Genomic DNA, 21026 nt, shown 5'->3' on the forward strand with positions numbered 1-21026 from the left:
AGAGGGATCACACAAGTCGGCAGCAAAGAGGTTCCGTAGCGTTCTAACCAGAGGAGTCTGAGAGATGGTCCACACTGATTGAACTCTGAAACAGCTCTAAGGAACTCTCATATAGAAGCCCAGGGTAGTCAGAGGCCCTGAAGCCTCACACATGAACTGGGTGGGGACCTGACCTAGTCCTTTCACCTGTGCAGTGACCCCCAAGTGGGGGGGGTGGGTCTCCAGGGGCTCTGAAGACTCTGGCCTGTCCCAGAGTGGAAAGGGACTGACCCGGGATCTCATTGAGGCAGGAAGGGAAGCCAGGCTTGTGTGACCCAGGCAGCAAACCCACACACCTCCACGGTGAGACATCTGCCCACAAACCCCTTACTACCTCAGCATCATACTTTTCGTTGATGGCAGGCTCAGTGGTGACCAGCTTCATCCTGCTGGCAAACCGCAGTGAAGACAGCTGAAAAACAGATCAGACAGCCCTCTATGTCTTTGGCCAATTGCTTATGAATAGAGATATTTTCAAAACAGGCCAAAGGAGTCCACTAGGAAAGACGAATTTCTGCATATAAGTCTACTCCAATGTGAAGTGTGGGGTCTCCTTGGGGGTTCCACCCGAGTCCCTCTGGAGGGGCAGCCAGGCAGGGGTAATTATGGCCGCAGGCCCAGGAGGCAGCCACATAAGTAGGCACTTGAGAAACAGCCCCGGCACTGTGCCCCACTGCACCGATGTTACACGACAGGTGGAGGACTGTCCCTTGGCAACGAGGAACTGCCAGTGGTAGCACGGGGCGGGCCCTGAGATCCCAGCCTCACACGATGGCGGGCTGTCGCAGGGCTCCAAAACAGGGGGGCGGGCCTGGGGGAGGGCCACCCAGAAGTGGCCCAGAAGAAGGCCCGAAAGCGCTCTTCAGTCCACCCTGGTGATTAAGAACCCTACCGCTGACCCACCACGCGACCTCAAACAGGTTTTGTAGCTTCTCTGTAAAGTCAGGGAGACTTCATGAAGAGGTGGGTGGTGTGCTCTGGATGGAGCTGGCAGGAGGTCCTCCGGAGGAGGCCCCTGTCACTAGTCGGAGCTGCTTCTGTGTGGGGTGGATTCGGACTCTCCTGCTCCAAACACAGCAGCGAGTGTGGCCACGACCCCCTTGCTGTGTTTACTCCCACACATACGTGCAGCGGCCCTGAATAAAGCAATGTGATCCACGACAGGAACACTGTCAAGGTTTTAAAGCATTTGGAGAAGAGACTCATTAGCTTCCACACCCCAATATGCCTTCGTCCCAACCCCCTGAGGCCCCTCCAGCAGCTCCTCTGGGCTCCATGGGCACCGTCCTGGGTCACAGGACGGGATGGCGGGGTACCAGCAGAATGGCTTTCTATGCGGTGACCATCTCAGGGGTGGGAATGAGAGAGAGGGGCCTTCCACCGTCTTGGAGGGCATTGCTCAACAAGGCAGTCAGGAGGCCCAATTTTCATATGGCTCCTCTCGGGGTTCACTCGTGCTTTGTTATACTATGCGGTTCCTGAAGCCTTCCCCCCCTGGGGATGCTGCCTGCACGTCAGTGGGAGCTCCCTCCCCGGCCTCCCAAGCCCCAGGGCGCTCTCTCTGGAAGCTGGAATGGTCCCTGATGCAAGAAACTGGGAGGCCCTGCAGGAGCATCTTGCCCTGCAACGTGCCTGGAAAGGACCTGTTTCACCTAAGTGGATTCGCCAGATGACTGAGGCTTGCCTTAAACACCTGACAAAATGTCTATGGAGCACTTTCCAAATCTGTCTTATTTATGATGAGTGGCCCTTCAGAGGAAGAAGGGAAGCCTCAGCCGGAATGCCCAGTTGTGTGAGCTCACCTGTGTCACTGCCTCAGCCATTAGAGCCCATATTCCTGCCTCTGGGTCTCCTAAGCTTGTCCCCTCCCAGGTCCCCTGGGTCCTGCTGCTGGGTTAATCTTCCTGAGTCACAACTCTGGCCACAGCCCTCCCTGCTCAAACCCCATGACACCCCAGCAACCAACAGAACAGCCAAGGCGGCACCCTGGCCGCCAGGACCCGAGCAGACTCTGGAGTCTTTTCTCCCCCTTCTCCTTCCTGAACACCACCCCCCACTCCCCCTGCAGCAGCCAGGTGTTCCCGGCATGGGCCACACCATCAGGCCCACAGTTGCCTCTGCCAGAAGCATCTCTGCTTTCTTTTTATTTTATTTTATTTTATTTTATTTTATTTGTTTTGTTTTGTTTTGTTTTGTTTTGTTTTTAAATGTTTACTTATTGTGAGAGAGAGCGCGCACACGTGCGTAAGGGGCAGAGAGGGAGAGAAAGAATCCCAAGCAGGCTCTGTGCTGTCAGCACAGAGCCCGATGTGGGACTTGAACCCACAAGCCATGAGAGCCTAATCCTGAACCAAAACCAAGAGCCAGCCACGTAACGAATTGAGCCACCCAGGCAACCCGCCTCTCTGCTTTCTGTACCACCAACCCTTTAAACCCAGCCAGCTCGGTGCCCACCTACCTCACCCCACTTTCAGGAAAAGTACCTTTTCCTCTGAAGGATTCTTTTGTCCAGACCTCTCACATTACTCAGGGCCATGGCAAGGAACTCTGAGGCGCGAGGCCACGTATAATTCACCTCTACCGAGCTGCTCTTCCCCCCACACGCACACACAGTACGTGCTCAATGCCCATCAGTTTGCACCAGCCTCATAACCACAGCCTGGAACCCTGTGGTGCTTCTAAGATTTTTCAGCGTGTAATTATGAAGAACAAGAAATCAGCTGCCCTAGATCCCAATTCACAGGAGCAGCACCGTGGGAAGCATGGTCCTTGCCCCCACAAAACCCTCTTCACATAGACTCCCACGGTGCGCCTGCTCCCTGCCTTGCCTCTTCCTCAACACAGCCTCTGCCCCTTGGTACTTGGTATTTGGATCCCGCAACAATTTTGGTTGATTCAGTCCCCGGATCTCTTCCCTCTTGACAATGTCTATGGCCCAGTATGCCAGCTTAGCCAGCCCGGAGCCAGCCTTACCCAGCCCTGGAACCCACAAGAAGGGATTCCAACCAGGCCGCCTCGGCTATCTTTACGTACCGTCTCTTCTAACTGGGCGGCTTCTCCGTAGATGTTTGTCAAGAGAACCATATTGCAATTTCCCCCTGCAGAAAGCAGGACACAGAAGGGCCATGAACCATGTGGGTATTCTGCCAAGAGATTCTTTTAAGGCTGGTAGGGGTCTGCTATGGGTTGAGAGTTTGTGTCCTGACAAAATTCCTATGTTGAAGTCCTATCCCCAAGTGTGATGGTATCTGGAGATGGGGCCTGGGGGAGGTGATCAGGTTTAGAGGAGGTCCTGAGTGTGGAGCCGGCATAATGGGATTAGTGCCCTTATATGAGAGAAAGAGAAAGACCAGAACTCTGTCTCTCTTTCTGGTCCCTTTCTCTTTTCTTTCTTGCTCTTTGCCGTGTGAAGGCATAGAAAGAAAGCAGCTGTGTATGAGCCAAAAAGAGCCCTCACCAGGAACCATCCATGCTGAACCTTGATCTGGGACTTCCAGCCTCCAGAGCTGTGAGGAATAAATGTCTATTGTTGAAGCACTCCAGACTGTGGCGTTTTGTTACAGCCACCTGAGCTGACTCAGACAGAGTCAGGAGGGACATGCCCAAGCATGTGTGAGACTGGAGGAGGGCAGGGAAGGGGAGAGGCCTCTGGATGTACCTAAAAGAGGAGCCGGGGGAACAGCAGAGGAGAGATGGCATGGGGCAGGGGAGAGGGCTGTGGGCCAGGGCTTTGCTACTGGTGGCTCTCAATCAATAATCAGACACCCAAGACTGTGCCATCAGGCGACACAAATATGACAAACACAACCCCTGTTCCTCTGTCAGGGAGGCTGTGGGGGAAGAGAAGGAGGCATGACAGAGACCCTCCACCTGGTCACCTTGAAGGCTGTGAAGGATTCTGCCAGGTTAGGGATGAGGGGAAGTGAGAAGGTAGTCCCAACAGAGGCAAAAGTTTAAGCAAAGCTTCTGAGGGAGCAGCACTGTGTGCTGTGGGTGAAAGAGGGGACCATGCATGACTCTGCCTTTTCAGCTGTGTCTGGGATCACAGTGAAAAGGTTGCAGGGAAGTGCCAGCTGCCGGAAGGGAGCAATTCCATTACCACCAGCAGCAGCTAGACCCGGCCTGGCCCTCCTCCCTGTGCATGGACCTCGCCCTCACCTGCCCTTACCTAATGAGTCCTTGAGGGCGTGGGTAAGCTTGCACTGCCGGAAGGGGATGTGCTCCCGCTTCTGGTCCCCGAGGGCAATGATGGCCTGCTCCAGGAATGACAGCGACTTGTTGATGTAGGTGGCTTCCTTCAGGACTCGGCCCTCAGACTACAAACCAAAGGTCAATTCCACTTCACACCAAATGGGGAGGCTGCCTCACTGGGAACACTGTGGGTGGGTGGCCAGGCCGGAGCCTCCTTTCCAGAGCCAGCTCTTTTCTCAATATCATGGGATTGTATTCCATCATGGCCTAATACTAATACTCACAGGAATGCTCATGCAAATATTCAGGGGAACGCTCACGGGAATATGAATACTTCTGTGAATATTCACGTGAATTCTCATGTAAGAGTCACATCGATATGAATATGCACAGGAATGTTTGTGCAGACACTTGGGCAAATCATCCTGTGACTATCATACACATACAAACACTTAGCTGAATGCACATAGGAATGCTCACTGCATACTTCTGTGAATACTTATACTAATTCATGGCCAAGCCCATGAATAGCTGAGCTGAAATACTCATGGAAAGACTCATGTGGACACTCCTACTCATATGCAGACAAATGTTACTACCAGCACCAAGCATTTTCTGAGTACTTATGGGGGGCTAGGCACCTGGCTAAGAATTTAGGGGCTGTCCTCTCATTTAATATTTACAAAAATCCTCTTAGGTAGGATGCAACTATGGTGCAGCTGTTTCCCCTCCACTAATTCCATCCCTCAAAGCTCCATGGGGTCATGCCCACATGCTCCACTGTGCCCAGCTCAGGGCTGGGCGCACAAATGCCCCATGAGGGACGTCCCATGTGCATAGGCACTGTGCAGGAAACAGGGCTGTGGCTTGAGAAGGGATGTCCTGCTCCCACTTACCCCAGACTTTCCCAGCCTTTCTGAGCCCGCTAGATCCACCAAGTTAATTTTGGAAGTGATGTACTTTTCGTCTGATAAGGTCCTCGAATGAGCCTACAAAACATCCAAACAGAGGTTAGATGTCACAGGGAGAAGCTTCTAGTCTGCAGCAGATCCAGTGGGACTGGGCTGTGCCCCCCCCCATCCCCCCATCACTGGGCTATTCAAGGAGCTCAGACCCACCTCCACATAGATGGTGAAAATGCAGTGCGACCTGGATGAGTTTTTATTCATTGTGTGGGAGGCTATAATCCTGTTGGTCTCTCCCTGAAGAGGAGAGGAAAAGTAGACAGCATTTTGAAGAATTAAAACAATAAAGCATTTGGGTTATTTTCAACTATTCTGACAGGTATACAAGTGATTTCATGTTACTGCAATCAGACCTTCCAGAGATATCTCATTTATACACTAGTAGAATGGGAGACCAATTGGAGTCCAGACCTAGACTTTCACCCTCTGCTAGGGATGTGTGAATTTGTAGAGCTTTCTGAAAAGCCAAGTAGCAATAAGAATGAAAAAGTCTTAAAAATGTTCATGAATATTGACTAACAATTAACCTACATACCCAATGATTAGGTCTATCTGTACAATGGAATGTTATATAGCCAGGAAAATGTTGACAAATATTTTTTTAATAATAGAGAAATGCAGAATCCAAAATCATAACAAACTGACTTCAATGGCACATTAAAAGGATCATGTACCAGGGCACCTGGGTGGCTCAGTCAGTTAAGTGTCTGACTCTTGATTTTAGTCATGATCTCATGGTTCATGAGTTTGAGCCCTGCATCAGGCTGTGTGGTCACAGTGGGAAGCCTGCTTGGGATTCTCTCTCTCCCTCTCTCTGTCTGCCCCTCCCCTGCTCAATCTCTCTGTCTCTCTCTCAAAATAAATTTAAAAACATTAAAAAAAATTTTTTTTGCACATTTAATCCCATCTTGGCATCTGCTTCTCAGAAGGCACAGACTAACATACTTTTAAAGGACTATTGAACAGACTGACATTGACTTCTCACTACTAGTGATGGAAACCATAACTTTGCAATGATCTCTTTAATATGGTAGAACAAAACAGGGGCACCTGGGAGGCTCAGTTGGTTAAGCATCCGACTTCAGCTCAGGTCATGATCTCACAGTTTTTGGGTTTGAGCCCCATGTCGGGCTATGTGTGGACAGCCCAGAGCCTGGAGCCTGCTTCAAATTCTGTGTCTCCCTCTCTCTCTGCCCCTCCCCCACTCTCACTCTGTCTCTCTGTCTCTCAAAAATAAATAAACATTAAAAAAATTTTTTTTAAATATGGTAGAAGAAAACAAATGTGAAAATAGAATTTTATACCCAGCAAAAATATCTCTCAAGACTAAGGGTAAAATAAGGACATTTCAAAAAACAAGAAACTCTTTGTCACCAGCATGCTCACTGTAAAGGATATACAACAGAAGAAAGAAAACAATCTCCAGTGGAAGGTGATGGAGAAAAGAAAGGAAAAGCAATGAGGGTGGTAAATACGAGGGTAAACGTAAAAGAATGTGTACTATATAAAACATTAATAATGATGCCCCTGCAGAGTCAAAAAACAAAAACATAAAAGACAAGGTAGCAATCCTAAGGTTCTTATAGAATGCAGGAGGAAGTAAAAGGTTTTCATGAACTTTAGATTTTTAGAGGTTTTATTTTTTTATTTATTAAAAATTTTTTAATGTTTATTTATTTATTTTTTTTTTAATTTTTTTTTTCAACGTTTTTTTATTTATTTTTGGGACAGAGAGAGACAGAGCATGAACGGGGGAGGGGCAGAGAGAGGGAGACACAGAATCGGAAACAGGCTCCAGGCTCCGAGCCATCAGCCCAGATGCCTGACGCGGGGCTCGAACTCACAGACCGCGAGATCGTGACCTGGCTGAAGTCGGACGCTTAACCGACTGCGCCACCCAGGCGCCCCATAATGTTTATTTATTTTTGAGAGAGAGAGAGACAGAGCATGAGCTGGGAAAGACAGAGAGAGAGGGAGATACAGAATCTGAAGCAGGCTCCAGGCTCTGAGCTATCAGCACAGAGCCCAATGCAGGGCTCAAACTCACAAAGTGTTAGATCATAACCTGAGCTGAAGTCAGATATTCAATTGACTGAGTCACCCAGGCGCACCACAGAGGTTTTATTTTTAAATATATATATATGTCTATTTATTAATTTTGAGAGATAGCAATCAGGGTAAGAGCAGAGAGAGAGGGAGAGACAGAGAGAATCCCAAGCAGTCTCTGAGCTGTCAGTACAGAACCTGACATGGGGCTTGAACTCATGAGCAGTGAGATCATACATGACCTGAGCCGAAATCAAGAGTCGGACGCTTAAATGACCAAGCCCCCAGGCACCCCTATTTTTAAACATTTTAACGTAATTATAACACAATTAAAATGATAATGTTATAGTAAAATATAATAAAAATTATGATAAAATGACACTTTATTTTGATCCACAGGAGTTTTGAAGAAATGTACAGGGAGGTCCCCTGTACTCTTCACTCAGTCTCTCCCTAAGATAATATCTTGCAAAACTATAGCGCAATATCAAAACCAAGAAGCTGACTTTGGATAATCCATAGAGCTTATTCACATCTCACTAGTTAGATACACTCACTTGGGTGTGTATGTATTAACTAAATGTGCCAAGTTGTTATTTCTGGGCTAAACGGAGAGAGTGAGAGAATATAAATATGAATGAACATACAACTTCTAAATTAGTAAAAGGGAAAACAAGTATAATAAAAAATATCCAATAAAAAAGGGGCAAAACATGGGTAAGGGGCATTAAGGAGGACACTTGTTGGGATGAGCACTGGGTGTTATATGTAGGGGATGAATCACTGGATTCTACTCCTGAAATCATTATTGCACTGGATGCTAACTAACTTGGATGTAAATTAAAAAAAATAAATTAATGAAATTAAATTAAATTAGGGGCAAAACGGGTAAGAAAAATAAATGTAGAACAAATGGAACAACGAGATAGCACATAATAACATGACAGATGTAAACCCCAATATATCAGTAATTACATTAAGTGCAAATGCAATGAAATGCTTCAGTTAAAAGATAAAGACTGTCAGACTCCCAAGACTGAATTATGATGAAAAGGAAAATCTAAACAGACCAATTTATGAATCAGTAATCAAAAACCTCTCAACAAATAAAAGTCCAAGGTCAGATGACTTAACTGGAGAATTCTACATGTGGATTAAAAAAAAAAAAATTGGGGGTGGGGCACCTGGGTGGCTCAGTCGGTTAAGCATCTGACTTTGGCTCAGGTCATGATCTCACCGTTCATGAGTTCGAGCCCCACATCAGGCTCTGCACTGACAGCACAGAGCCTTCTTGGGATTCTCTCTCTCCCTCTCTCTTTGCTCCTCTCCTGCTTGCTCACTCTCTCTCAAAATAAATAAATAAACATAAAAAAATAAAATTTTTTTAATGTTTTATTTATTTTTAAGAGAGAGGCAGAGTACGAGCAGGGGAGGGAGAGAGGGAGGGAGACACAGAATCTGAAGCAGGTTCCAGGCTCTGAGCTGTCAGCACAGAGCCCATCATGGGGCTCAAACCCACGAAAAGTGAGATCATGACCTGAGCTGAAGTCAGATGCCCAACTGACTGAGCCACCCAGGTGGCCCTCTACCTGTGGATTTTTAAAAGAAAATCCTCTTATGTGCTCTTTACACAGAAAGTCAAAACAAAAAATTTACATACATTCAATTAACCTAAAATCAAGAATTTTTGTTCATCAAATAACACATAAAGAGTGAAAAAAAGGCAAGCCATGGGAAATATAACATATTCACAATACATATAATTGAAAAAGTATTAGTTTTCAGAGTATATAAAGAATTCATGCAAACAAGACAAAGAAAAAAAAAGACATCTATAAAGAAGATAAAAAATATGGGAAGGGAAATCCAAATGGTCAATAAACATATGAAAAGGCCCTTCACTTCATTAGTAATTAGGGAGAAGAAAACAAAGATCACAGTGGGAAAAACCACACACCAGCCAGATTGGTCAAAATTTTAAGGTCTTAAGGTCTAACCCACTGTGGGAGTATACCATTATGGGAAAGAGTTGGCATTGCTTAAGAAAGTTTAAGACACACTCAATGACCCATAACTGCAGTCCTTGGTTTTACCTAGAAAAATTCATGCTTATGTACACGAGGCAGACATACAAGAATGTTCCCAGTGGCATTGTACGAAATATCCCTCAAACTAGGAAAACCTACATGTCCATCAGAAGTAGAGTGGATAGGGGCACCGAGGCGGCTCAGTCGGCTCAGCATCTGACTCAATTTCAGCTCAGGTCATGATTCCAGGGTCGTGGGATCAAGCCCTGTGTTGGGCTCTGCACTGAGCATTGAGCCTGCTTAAGATTTTCTCTCTTTCTTCCCCTACCCCTCTCCCTTGCTCATGAGCACACTCACTCTAAAAGAAAAAAAAAAGAAAAAGAAAAAAAAAGAAAAGGAAAGAAAGAGAGTGGATAACTAACTTGTAGTATATTCACCTAACACCCAATGTAATACAGTGATGATGACAATGAAAAATATATAGCAAGAACATAGATGAATTTCACATAAAAAGTAGATAAGAGGGAAAAGTAATCAGAATTCATCCTACATGATTCCTTTTATATAAAAGTTTTCAAAAAAATTAAACTATGCTGTTTGAGGAAACATACATGGTATGCTAGAAGTGGTAAAGCTATAAAGAAGACCAATGAAATGATTACAAATCAGGAGAGTGGTTACCACTAAGGGTATGAATAAATACTTATTAATGGTAAAAACTCTTCCCAAACTTGGACATTCTTTAACCTTAAGCCACCAAAGCCCCACAGCAAATACCATTAGTCGTGGTGAAATGTCAGGAGCAACAATAAGAATGCTCTATTGCTGGGGGCACCTGGGTGGCTCAGTCGAGCGTCTGACTTCGGCTCAGGTCATGATCTCACAGTTCGTGAGTTTGAGCCCCGCATCTGACTCTGCGCTGACAGCTCAGAGCCTGGAGCCTGCTTTGGATTCTGTGCCTCCCTCTCGCTCTCTGCCCCTCCCCACTCACACTCCGTCTCTGCCTCTCAAAAAATAAAGAAATGTAATAAAAATTTTTTTTAATGCTCTATTGCTGCCTCCTGGGATGCTCTTTCCTCCCTGTAGATCCAAGGGCTCCAGGTTTAAATCACCCTGAGGACCCCTATGTGACCTTTTTTTTAATATGTAAATGTTTATTCATTTTTGACTGGGAGGGGAGGGGGGAAGGGCAGAGAGAGAGGGGACAGAGGATCCGAAGCGGGCTCTGCATTGACAGCAGTGAGTTTGATGTGGGGCTCCAGCTCCCAACTGTGAGATCATGACCTGAGCTGAAGTTGGCTGTTCAACCACTCAACCAACTGAGCCACCCAGGCGCTCCACCTATGTGACTTTTTAAATAAACTTTTACTGACATATAATTTAATAATTTTTTAACATGTTTGTTTGTTTATTTATTTTGCGAGAGAGACACACAGAGAGAGATCAGAGGATCAGGGGAGGGGCAGAGAGAGAGGGAGACAGAGAATCCCAAGCAGGCTCTGCACAGTCAGTGTGGAACCCTATGCGGGGCTCAACCTCACAAACAGTGAGATCGTGACCTGAGTTGAAATCAAGAGTTGGAGGCTTAATCAAGTCACACAGGTGCCTCTATTGACATATAACTTATATGGCATAAAATTCTCTGTTTTAAGTATACAGTTTGTGATTTTTTAAAGGAAATTTAGAGCTATGCAACCATCACCACAATCCTGTTTTAGAAATGTTACATCACCCAAAAAGTTCCCTGGGCTCATCTGTAGCCATTTCCCACCCCGTCCTCCCAGCTAATCTACTTGTATCTCTAAAGATGTGGCTACTGGGAACATTTCAAATGAATGGAACCAAACAGGATGTGATCTTCTGTATTTCTTTTACTTAGCATTTTTTTGAGATTCATCTATGTTGTAGCATGCATATATCAGTACTCCATTTCTTTTATTGTTAAATAGTTTTGCATCATTTTATTTACCCATTCACCAGGTGATAGAATTTTGGTTATTTCCAGTCTATGGCTATTTTGAATAATTCTGCTATAGTATTTGCTTACAAGCCTTTGTGTAACATACGCTTGTGAACATACGCTTTCATTTCCCTTGGAAAAATACCTAGGATATTTGCTAAGTTCTATGATAAAATTAATTAACTTTTTAGGATACTGCCAATATGGCCACACCATTTTATAGTTCATCAGTGAGGTATAAGAGTTCCAATGTATATGACTTTAAAAAAAATTTTTTTAATGTTTATTTTTTTGAGAGAGAGAGAGAGAGAGACAGAGACAGAACACGAGCAAGGGAGGGACAGAAAAGGAGACACAGAATCCAAAGCAGCTCCAGGCTCTAAGCTGTCAGCAAAGAGCCCAACGTAGGGCTCAAACCCACGAACTGTGAGTTCATGACCTGAGCCGGAGTCGGAGGCTTAACTGACTGAGCCACCCAGGTGCCCCCTATATGACTTTTAAAAGAATAACATATGCTGAGGAATTTATAGATTTATAAGAGCTTTTATATACTAAGAATGTTAATTCTTTTTTTTCTATACCACAAATGCCATGATTTCACATTAACTGAAAATTTCAACTGACAATTTCAATTATGTTAATTTTTGTTCCTGTATTTTTTCATTACTATCTGAACTTGTTAAACGAGCATATATTAACATTTATTCTGGTTATCAAAGTAAGTAAAAAAACTAAGGAGGGAGGGAGAAAAGAAAAAAAAGAACAAAGGAAGAGAGAGATGGAAGGAGAAAGGGAGGGAGGGAGGGGGATGTGAGGGAGGGAGGGAGAGAGGAAGGGAGGAAGGAAGGAAGGAAGGAAGGAAGAAAGGGCAGAAGGCATCCTTAGACTTGGTCATCTCACCTCAAAAAGGAGGCTGAATGCATCCTCCTCCTGACTTGTAAGATGGACTGACAAGCCCTTAATGAAGACCCCTTGAGGGTTTTCCACGATGGTCATTGGTGTGACTGATGGTCCGACATAGGGCAGAGTGGACAGGAGATCAAACAGACTCTCATTGTAAATTTCCAGGTAGGAAACACGCACAGTGATGGCATGTGTGGGGCGTTCTTCAATCATCCTAAAAACCTACATGGAATATTGGACGGTAGTCACCAAGAGCAAAACTCCAATGACCAACCAGTGTTAGGAGAGTTTTTACCTCAGCAGGAAACATCAAGAAGTACAATAAAAAAAAAAAAAAAATCTGTCCTAAAAGAATTTACAGTCTAGCTGGCATAATGGTCATCATCATCAACAATTACTATTAATAGTTCATTGAGTGGCACTTATTATCATCTTGTAGAGTTTTTTTTTTTTAATGTTTTTATTTATTTTTGAGAGAGAGACAGAGTGTGAGCGGGGGAGGAGCAGAGAGAGGGAGACACAGAATCTGAAGAAGGCTCCAGGCTCTGAGTTGTCAGTACAGAGCCAACACGGGGCTCGAACCCACAAACCGTGAGATCATGACCTGAGCTGAAGTCGGACGCTTAACTGACTGAGCCACCCAGGTGCCCCACATCTTGTAGAATTTTGAAGACTGACTTAACAGATTGTACAGCCATGATGAATGGAAAGGACTCTGGAGTGAAGATCCCTCATTTTATGGAGTCTCACCATATATAAGCCTCTTACACATCCATTATTTAATCCTATTCTTACAACTCCCCTGTGATTGAAGAAGGATAGGGGCAATGCCCATCTGGGTAAAGGCCCATGCAATGAAATTATTTGTCTATGGCCTCAGCTAGTAAGAGAAGAAGCCAAGCCAAAACTCAGCCTTCCCAACTAATAACTTCCAAATATCCTTCCTGGTACTTCTGAGCAGGTGGTGACTTTGGACTGGTCTTTTCCCCTCTCTGGACCTTAACTTTCTTAGTTGCCACATGAAGGGAGGGGTTGGGCTGGATGATCCCTGAGGCCCCCACCTGGCTCTAACAGTCGAGGGTAGTGCTGTCCAACACGGTAGATACTAGCCACAGGTGGCTGCTGAACACCTGAAATGTGGCTGATGCAAATAAGGAATGGAATTTTAAATTTTACTTGATCGTAATTAATTTGAATTGAAAGTTAAAACTAGCTGCTAAAGGGGCACCTGGGTGGCTCAGTCAGTTGAACATCTGACTCTTGATTTTGGCTCAGGTCATGATCTCACGGTTGTGGGATTGAGTCCCACGTCAGGCTCTGAGCTGACAGCAAGGAGCCTTTTGGGGATTCTCTCTCTCCCTCTCCCTCTGCCCTTCCCCAGCATGTGTATGCACATGCGTGCGCACACACACACACACACTCTCTCTCTATCAAAATAAATAAATAAACTTTAAAAAATGTCCACTAAGTTCAATTACTGGTAAACTTTTCAGAATGTTGGCAACAACTTGAGTTTATAAATCTACTTTTTCAACTGTAAATTTTATGAAATCTAAATGCAGATTGAGTATTCCTGATAAGTACTTAGTGTCTAAATTGAAATGGACCGTAAGTGTAAAATACACACTGCATAGACTTAGTGTGAGAAAAATAATGTAAAATATTTCAAGAATTTTTATATTGATTATATGTGTAAATTATATTTTGGATATACTCAGTTACATAAAATATATTATTAAAATCAATTTCACCTGTTTTACTTAAAAAAAATTTTTTTTTAATATTTACTTATTTTTGAGAGAGAGAGAGACAGAGTGTGAGCCGGGGAGGGGCAGAGAGAGAGGGAGACACAGAATCCGAAGCAGGCTCCAGGCTCTGAGCTGTCAGCACACAGCCTAATGTGGGGCTTGAACTCACAAACTGTGAGATCATGACCTGAGCCAAAGTCGTGCGTCCAACCAACTGAGTCACCCAGGTGCCCCTTCCTGTTTTACTTTTTAAACTGTGGTTACTAGAAAACTCAAAATTGCATGTGTGACTTACACCGTGTCTCTACTGGGCAGTGCTGGGCTCGACTACTGAAATCTAAGATACCGAGATACTGAAGCTTGGACAGTGGGATGTGAAGGCTACTGCTTCATAAATTAGAGCATGGATGCTTTATACACTAGACAGTCATCTATGTTTTTTATAGGACAGGGCTATAAAACCTCAAGACGCTTTTGGGGAAAGGCCCTTTGCCTCCTACCTTCCAACAGAAGGTCCTCACAGAACTCCAGAGGAAGGCCCTTGTGTACTGTCTTTAGTCATACTTCCCAGACCCCCAGGACTCACTCGATCCTGAAAGTTCATGTTGGGCCCTGCTTCTTCCCTTTGTTCTTTCTGGGGCTGTGGCAGTGGAAGAAGCCAGAGCAGGCCAGGGAGGAAGCTTTGCAAGAGGCCATATCCCCCTCATTAAAATGAGGCAGGAACATGATTAGGACTTCCAAATCCTCAATTACAGGTTCACAGACCATCACAGCAGCAAGAAGCTGGTTGGCACGTCCAACTCCCTCTTTTGCAATGAGGAAATAGGTGCCTCATGGGCTTGGGTCAGACCCTGAAACTTGAAGTCCCAGTTTCCTAGTTTCCTGAGGCCTCTGCACTACCCTGCCCCCCACCCCCCACCCGCCACCATGTGTATCCTGTCTCCAGTAGCAGGCCTAGGGTTAGCAGCAGGTGTGGTAGAAAGGGGAACTGTGTGGTACCCTGCCTGTGGGCCCTCTCTCTACCTGCTGTAGGGCACGAGGAAGGATCCCCCGGTGCTTGTAATTCTCAGTTGTCCCTGTCATGGTGTATGTCTTGCCGGCTCCCGTCTGCCCGTAACACATGATGGTACCTGCAAACATTTGGAAGCGTGTCTTGGTGATGTCCAGGAAAATAGCTCCAAGGATAGCTCTCCTATCCCCCAGCATGCCTGGTGCCAGCCTGGACCCTGGCGCGAAGGTGGCCATCAGGAGCAGCCAGGGACAGGAGGGATTCCTGCCTTGGGGGGCAGGGTGAGTGGGCAAGGAAACAGGACATAAATGGTCAAAACACAGACTGCAGCTCTGAATGTGTGGCCCAGGTAGTGCTCTACTGATCCCTCTGCCAAGAGACCAGACCCTAGGGCTGCTGAGCAGAGTGGGGAATCCCAGGGAACAGAGGAACTGGGAATTTTTCTAGACAGGTGAGGAGGGAGATAGAACATTGAACTCCAGCCCTTCTTTAGCAAGGCCATGAACTGTCAAGAGTCTCGGGGTAGGCCTCCCAGGGGCTGGCCAGGCAGGAGACAAGGAGAGCTTTCAAAATCCCCAGGAAGAGATGGGAGTGGGGAGAGAATTTCCTGTTGATGGTGAGGATTCTTTGCAGACTGCAAGTTCCCACAGGATCAAACAGGGCTACTAGTTGGCCCCAAGCCACTTCCAAACACAGACCATGACAGGTCCTGATCTGGTCCCACGGCCCTCTCTGGGAAGACTTCCACTTGCACTTCTCACATCTCTTAGGTCTACTGTCACCACCAGGCTCTGGGACACGAAGAATGCTGTCACCCTGGACTCTGGTTCCCATCCGGTCTTTCTCCTGGCTTGGCCAACCTGAGCCAGACCCCATCCCAAATGCCGCTTCTGGGCAACACTGGGCCATGGAAATCAGCATTTGCCTTCACACCAATGCTCTAGTTCCTGGGATTGGTAGGTTTTGCACACGGGGCTCAAACTCAGCTTGTGAGCTGAGGTCAGAAACAGTGCCGATTAGCACAGATGTGCAGGAAGGAGTCACTTCAGCTGGGACTCAGAGCCCACTTGTAATTCTATAGCAGCCAGGGCCCAAGACTCTTAACTTCCTTGGCCTTCTTAGTTCCTCTGTCTCTACCTCCTCAGGGCCATATCCCCTCAGGATTAATAAGGACCACGTCTATGTTTCACAAGTGGGATACATTACAATGTTTAGTTCTCAACACTAAACAGACTTTAAAAGAGACTTTTAAACAGAAGACCTAAAACTTGCAGACAGGGGTCATTCTAGTCACATGGGCAAAGTTTACAAACTGTGATAGATTCTTTCTACAGATTTTCAAATCTTAAGATTTTAAAGCAACCTTAGACCAAACTAGTTTGTAAAAATCTCCCAATAAAGCTGCTTTCCATTTGTTAAGAAAATCAAACTCTACTCCATTTTTTCATGCTATATGTAAATAACTCTATGCTAAAATAGGAAGAGTAGATTTATTTTGCTGGTAAAATGACGGAAATAACTCCTGGCAGGTAGTCAAGAGAGAAGTATTTGGACTCCATCAAATTCGTCAGGACATTATCTTCAAACTAGTATTTGAGAGATTTGAAACAGGATAATAGTTCAATCCCCATGACCTATAGAGAGCCACAGTCACTTAGTCTTCCTAGGAAAATAGGACCCCAGAAGTTTGGATCAAGTCATGCCCACAATACCACCAAGCAAATAATAAGTTTTCTACTATAAGAATATGAGATAGACACATAAACAAACAAAAGTTAGCACAAGAGGTTATATTTTATTTTATTCACCATAAAATACTTGCACCTCTTCCTCCAGGAAGGGTTCTGCAGGTTCTTACAGTCAATTAATAACAATTAACTAAATTACCATTGTATCCGTCGAGAGCCTGAGCAACCACGTCCTTTGCGACCGTCTCATAAACCAAGTCCTGGGAGGCATTGTGGAGAACTCCATCCAGCTTGAACGACCAGTCTGTCTGCTGGTTATTGACAACCCCTCTCCGAGTATCTTTTTTTAAGTGAATATCAATGCTCTAGAAAGAGAGAGAGAGAGAGAGAGTTAGCCAGCTAGTTAGGTATTAGGAAACTGGTATGAAAAACTCACTGATAGCTGAGGCCTGACCTGGAGAAAATAAGAGGAAGCAAACTTTAGGAAGAACAGGGATTCTCACACATGGGCTGATATTCAGATGATTTCTTTGGGATGGGAGAGGAGAAGGGAGGCCACACCACCTTTACGGTGGAAGGATCAGGAGACTGGAGCACTTACTGGTTTCAGGCCTTGTCACCCTAGGTTACAGGGTGCTGTTTGGCTTGATTCCCACATCTATGATACGAGGTCAAGCACATTTATCATGTTTTTTTATTAAACAAGCTTTAGACACATTTAATAAGCACAGGGAGGCCTTGACTTAGGCCAGAGAGAAGACTGGGCTTGGTGACAGAGACCTGGGCTTGAGCCACATCTTTTACATGCTACGGAGCATTGTGAGGAATGATGAATTAATAACCACAGAAATGGCTCTTGGCTTCTCAGACAGTTCCTCACTGGTATTATAGCAAATCAAGGGTGCCTATCACTTGTAATTAGCATATCTTCAGGTGCAAAGATTTCATTTTTTTTTTTTTTTTAGATGCAAAGATTCCTAAAGACATTTTTAGACTTTTAGATCTCTCCATAGCAAGCCACTAAGGCAACAGCTGGTTTAGGAACATATTGGGTTAGGTCAAGGGGAGATTCCAATCTTCACCGTGGGGCCTTCTGATGTAAAGAGACTCTTGTCAGAATTTTACACTGGCTGTCCTAATCCAGGAGCCAACACACAGCCACATGCAGAAAAAGTAAGATCAAGCAAGAGGAGGGGCTTTGTCCATTCACACATGAAATGCTCTGTGTTTCTGTGCTCACTGAGACCATGTCCTGCAGGATTTGCTGCACATGAGCTTTTCTCTGACTGTCAAGACTTTCAAAGCTTGGGCAGTTTGCTCTCGGATTCTTCCCTTAACGAATGTCCTCATGCTGCCCATGTAGGTTCACAGATGTTTGCTCAATGAAAACATAGAACTCTCTCAACCTGTCCTAAGCCTGTCATGGGCTTCAGAAAGGTTGTCAGGACAGTGGTCGGGACACAGGGATGGATACATCTTTCCAGTTCTTTCGAAAAGAGTTTCTCTCACTGGTTTGGTAAGTTGAACAGTTATCAACTTAAGACATCTTACTTGACCCCCTCCCTGAGGGATCATGTAACAGCAGATCTGATCCCCACAGAGTTTTATGAGTGTGGACAAATGTCAGCTTTTCTGTGTCAGACACAAGGATGAAGGCAAACTTATTAACCACAAATACAATTAAAAGTGGGAGCTTCGGGGCACCTGGGTGGCTCAGTCGGTCAAGTGCCTGACTTTGGCTCAGGTCACGATCTCACGGTTCATGAGTTCGAGCCCCACGTCGGGCTCTGTGCTGACAGCTCGGAGCCTGGAGCCTGCTTTGGATTCTGTGTCTCCCTCTCTCTCTGCTCCTCCCCTGCTCACGTTCTGTCTCAATCTCTCTCTCAAAAAAAAATAAACATTAAAAAAAATTAAAACAAAAAAAAGTGGGAGCTTCAGGAGTTTCCTTATCAAAAGTGACTCAAGGGGAGTGGTTTGGACTTGTTGGAAGTCTGGACTCCATCTGAACTTTTATCAATTCTGTCTTGGTCCTTAAAGGCTGTTTGGACACAGGGTCCCACCGCAGCAAGGTGGGACAGAGAGGACCAAGCTGGTGAAAGCAAGCACATCCCACTTACTTTGTTGTCATCTCCGTATTTGATCATTTCGTGAGCAAAGTCATCGGTGGGTTTGACACGGACAAAGGTATGAACTTTTTTCCTAGTACCCATTCTAGCTAAAAAGAAGAAAACAGTACAGCTTTCAGTAGTTATCATCAAGTGGCAACACATTAAGAAGATCAGAATGGAGTGACTGACACTCGGTCTGTGTTCTTCTATCCCAATGAGACCCAGTCTTCCTTTTTACCCCTTCTCGTGTCAGTGCTCTACCCACAGGACCCGCTGTTCAACAAGTACAGGCACTTCCTACTTTACAGGCTGCCTCACCATTTTCCGCCATGGGCCCCTAAGAGACGGAAACACGAAGCAAGAAGAACGCTCCCTTTAGTGGCCTAATCTTAGACGTGTTTCCTAAAAATGTTCTGTACCTAAAAATGTCCGCTTATGCTTTGCCTCATTCATTATGCTTTCATCTAAAATACTTACTATGAAATGCATTTAAACTTAATTTTCTTGTCTTCACGAACATATGTTATTTCAGATGCAGCAGCCCCTCCTTTACCTCCGTTTGACCAGCTTAGATCAGAAAATGATTCCCTAGAAGTGTATTTAATCTAGTCCACAATCAGATACTCTTTCTTTTCTGACAGTCCATTGAGAAAAAATCAAACAGCCCTCTACCTCCTCGTCTTCTCGTCAACCTAACTAGAGTTTCATCATTTTCTTTCAGGTAGATCCACTTAATCTGTATTCCTTTATTTATACTACCACAAATAATTACCGTGTATAACAAAATGTCAAAATAAATGCTTGGTGTGGCTTCATGGAATAGGATGTAAGCATATAGGTGTATGTGTTTAGGGAGGGAGATTTAGGTAAATGAACTTCCTACTATGTAGAGCTGTCCTATAATGGAAAAGACTCAAGCAAGGTCAAGATGCCAGCTAGCAGAGATGCTACCAAAGGGACTGTTGCACTGAGGGGAGAGTTAATTAATTTCTAAGATCCTGTCCAACTGAAGTATTTTATTAAAATTTAAAAAAATTGATTGCACAATCAAATGATAACCAAGAAATCTCGTATTTTATCGGCTATTAGTCTCATTGGTGAAATCACACTAGGCCCTTTCCTGAGAGTGCCTGTGTAAAAATATTGAATACTAATCAGACAGTAAATTTTGGTTCCAACATTGACATAGAGTGGAAAAGCAAAGAGGGTTATTAAACAGAAGTAACAATTGTGCTATTTTTATTGCTTTAAGGGGAACTTAAAACTTAGTTCTTCAAAAAATAAAAATAAAAAACAAAACTTAGTTCTTTAGGTACCTCTTATACCCTGATGACAAAGGATTAAATATTGAGAGAAAATGTCAAAAGCTCTAAGGAGAGCTAAGGAAAAATCAACCTGTAATCATCATCAATACATTTAACCTAGTTAAGTAATACCACTAAACAAGATGAAAGTCTATGAAAATGTACTAAACTTCGTTATTTGAAACTATTAGGGAAATTAACATAATACAATTTTAATTTGTTCAAAGGGGAAACATTTCTAATTTTACATATAAGTTTTCCTAATATCAACCTAATATTTTTTCTTTCCTTCTTTTTCAAATGATGTGAACAGTATCATCAAGTGGTCTATGGTCATGCAGTCCTAACATTGGGCTCTCACATTTCAATAATTTCACTTTTATGGAACTATGAATACACAGAAAGAATGTTAAAAACTCATTTAGCGTTAATGTTCCAAATGTACCAAACACATTTGGAATAGGGACAAGGCCTGAGGGTCAGTCAGGATGTATGCTGCTTGGTACACTTCTCTTCTGACCTTCCTATTGGGGTTGAATCAGTTGAATAAGAGATGAGGCATTTGGTGCTAAAATAACTTGCATCTTCATAGGGCAGGAAAGAGGAGTTAAGGCCAAAGAAATCACCTGTATGCTTTTGTAAACAACAACAACAACAACAACAACAACAACAACAACCAGCAAAGGAATTTGTTGAATTTAGGAAGAGTTAGGGAAACATGAGACATAGGGAGCTGATTCAATTTCATATTCAAATTGGAAAAGAGCAATAACACAGCAATTAAGGAAAAATAGCTTGCTTGAACTACTGCAAAGCACTCTAATAAACTGCTATGATGCTTAATATTTTTAAAAAACGAAATGTTAAGACCTGTACTGTAAAGAAAAAAATCATGCATGACAGGGATTTCTTCTCTGAAATACAGTTAATTATTTCACTTTTTTAAAAAAAAAGCACTTTAAGGGGCGTCTGGGTGGCTCAGTCAGTTAAGCGGCCAACTTCAGCTCAGGTCATGATCTCATGGTTCGTGGGTTTGAG

At 44.4% G+C, this 21026-nt stretch overlaps 1 protein-coding gene across 15 annotated transcripts in view; it reads right to left on the reverse strand.

Moving 5' to 3' along the window:
* The window catches only part of KIF9 (kinesin family member 9), a 53820-nt gene that overhangs the window by 30166 nt on the left and 2628 nt on the right, over positions 1–21026 (reverse strand). For 14 of the 15 annotated variants that reach the window (XM_042929153.1, XM_042929152.1, XM_042929143.1 and 11 more), the window contains 9 exons: positions 18694–18791; positions 16776–16941; positions 14903–15009; positions 12129–12353; positions 5349–5432; positions 5127–5219; positions 4208–4355; positions 3073–3137; positions 374–451 (listed from right to left, as the gene is read on the reverse strand). In XM_042929153.1, coding sequence (XP_042785087.1) covers positions 374–451; positions 3073–3137; positions 4208–4355; positions 5127–5219; positions 5349–5432; positions 12129–12353; positions 14903–15009; positions 16776–16941; positions 18694–18786 — 1059 coding nt within the window. In that variant the 5' untranslated portion in view covers positions 18787–18791. The remainder of the gene's footprint in view (positions 1–373; positions 452–3072; positions 3138–4207; positions 4356–5126; positions 5220–5348; positions 5433–12128; positions 12354–14902; positions 15010–16775; positions 16942–18693; positions 18792–21026) is intronic. The other variant, XM_042929151.1, reaches the window with a different exon arrangement.

This window comes from Panthera leo, chromosome A2 (genome assembly GCF_018350215.1).
Source record: "Panthera leo isolate Ple1 chromosome A2, P.leo_Ple1_pat1.1, whole genome shotgun sequence".
Classification (NCBI taxonomy): domain Eukaryota; kingdom Metazoa; phylum Chordata; class Mammalia; order Carnivora; family Felidae; genus Panthera; species Panthera leo.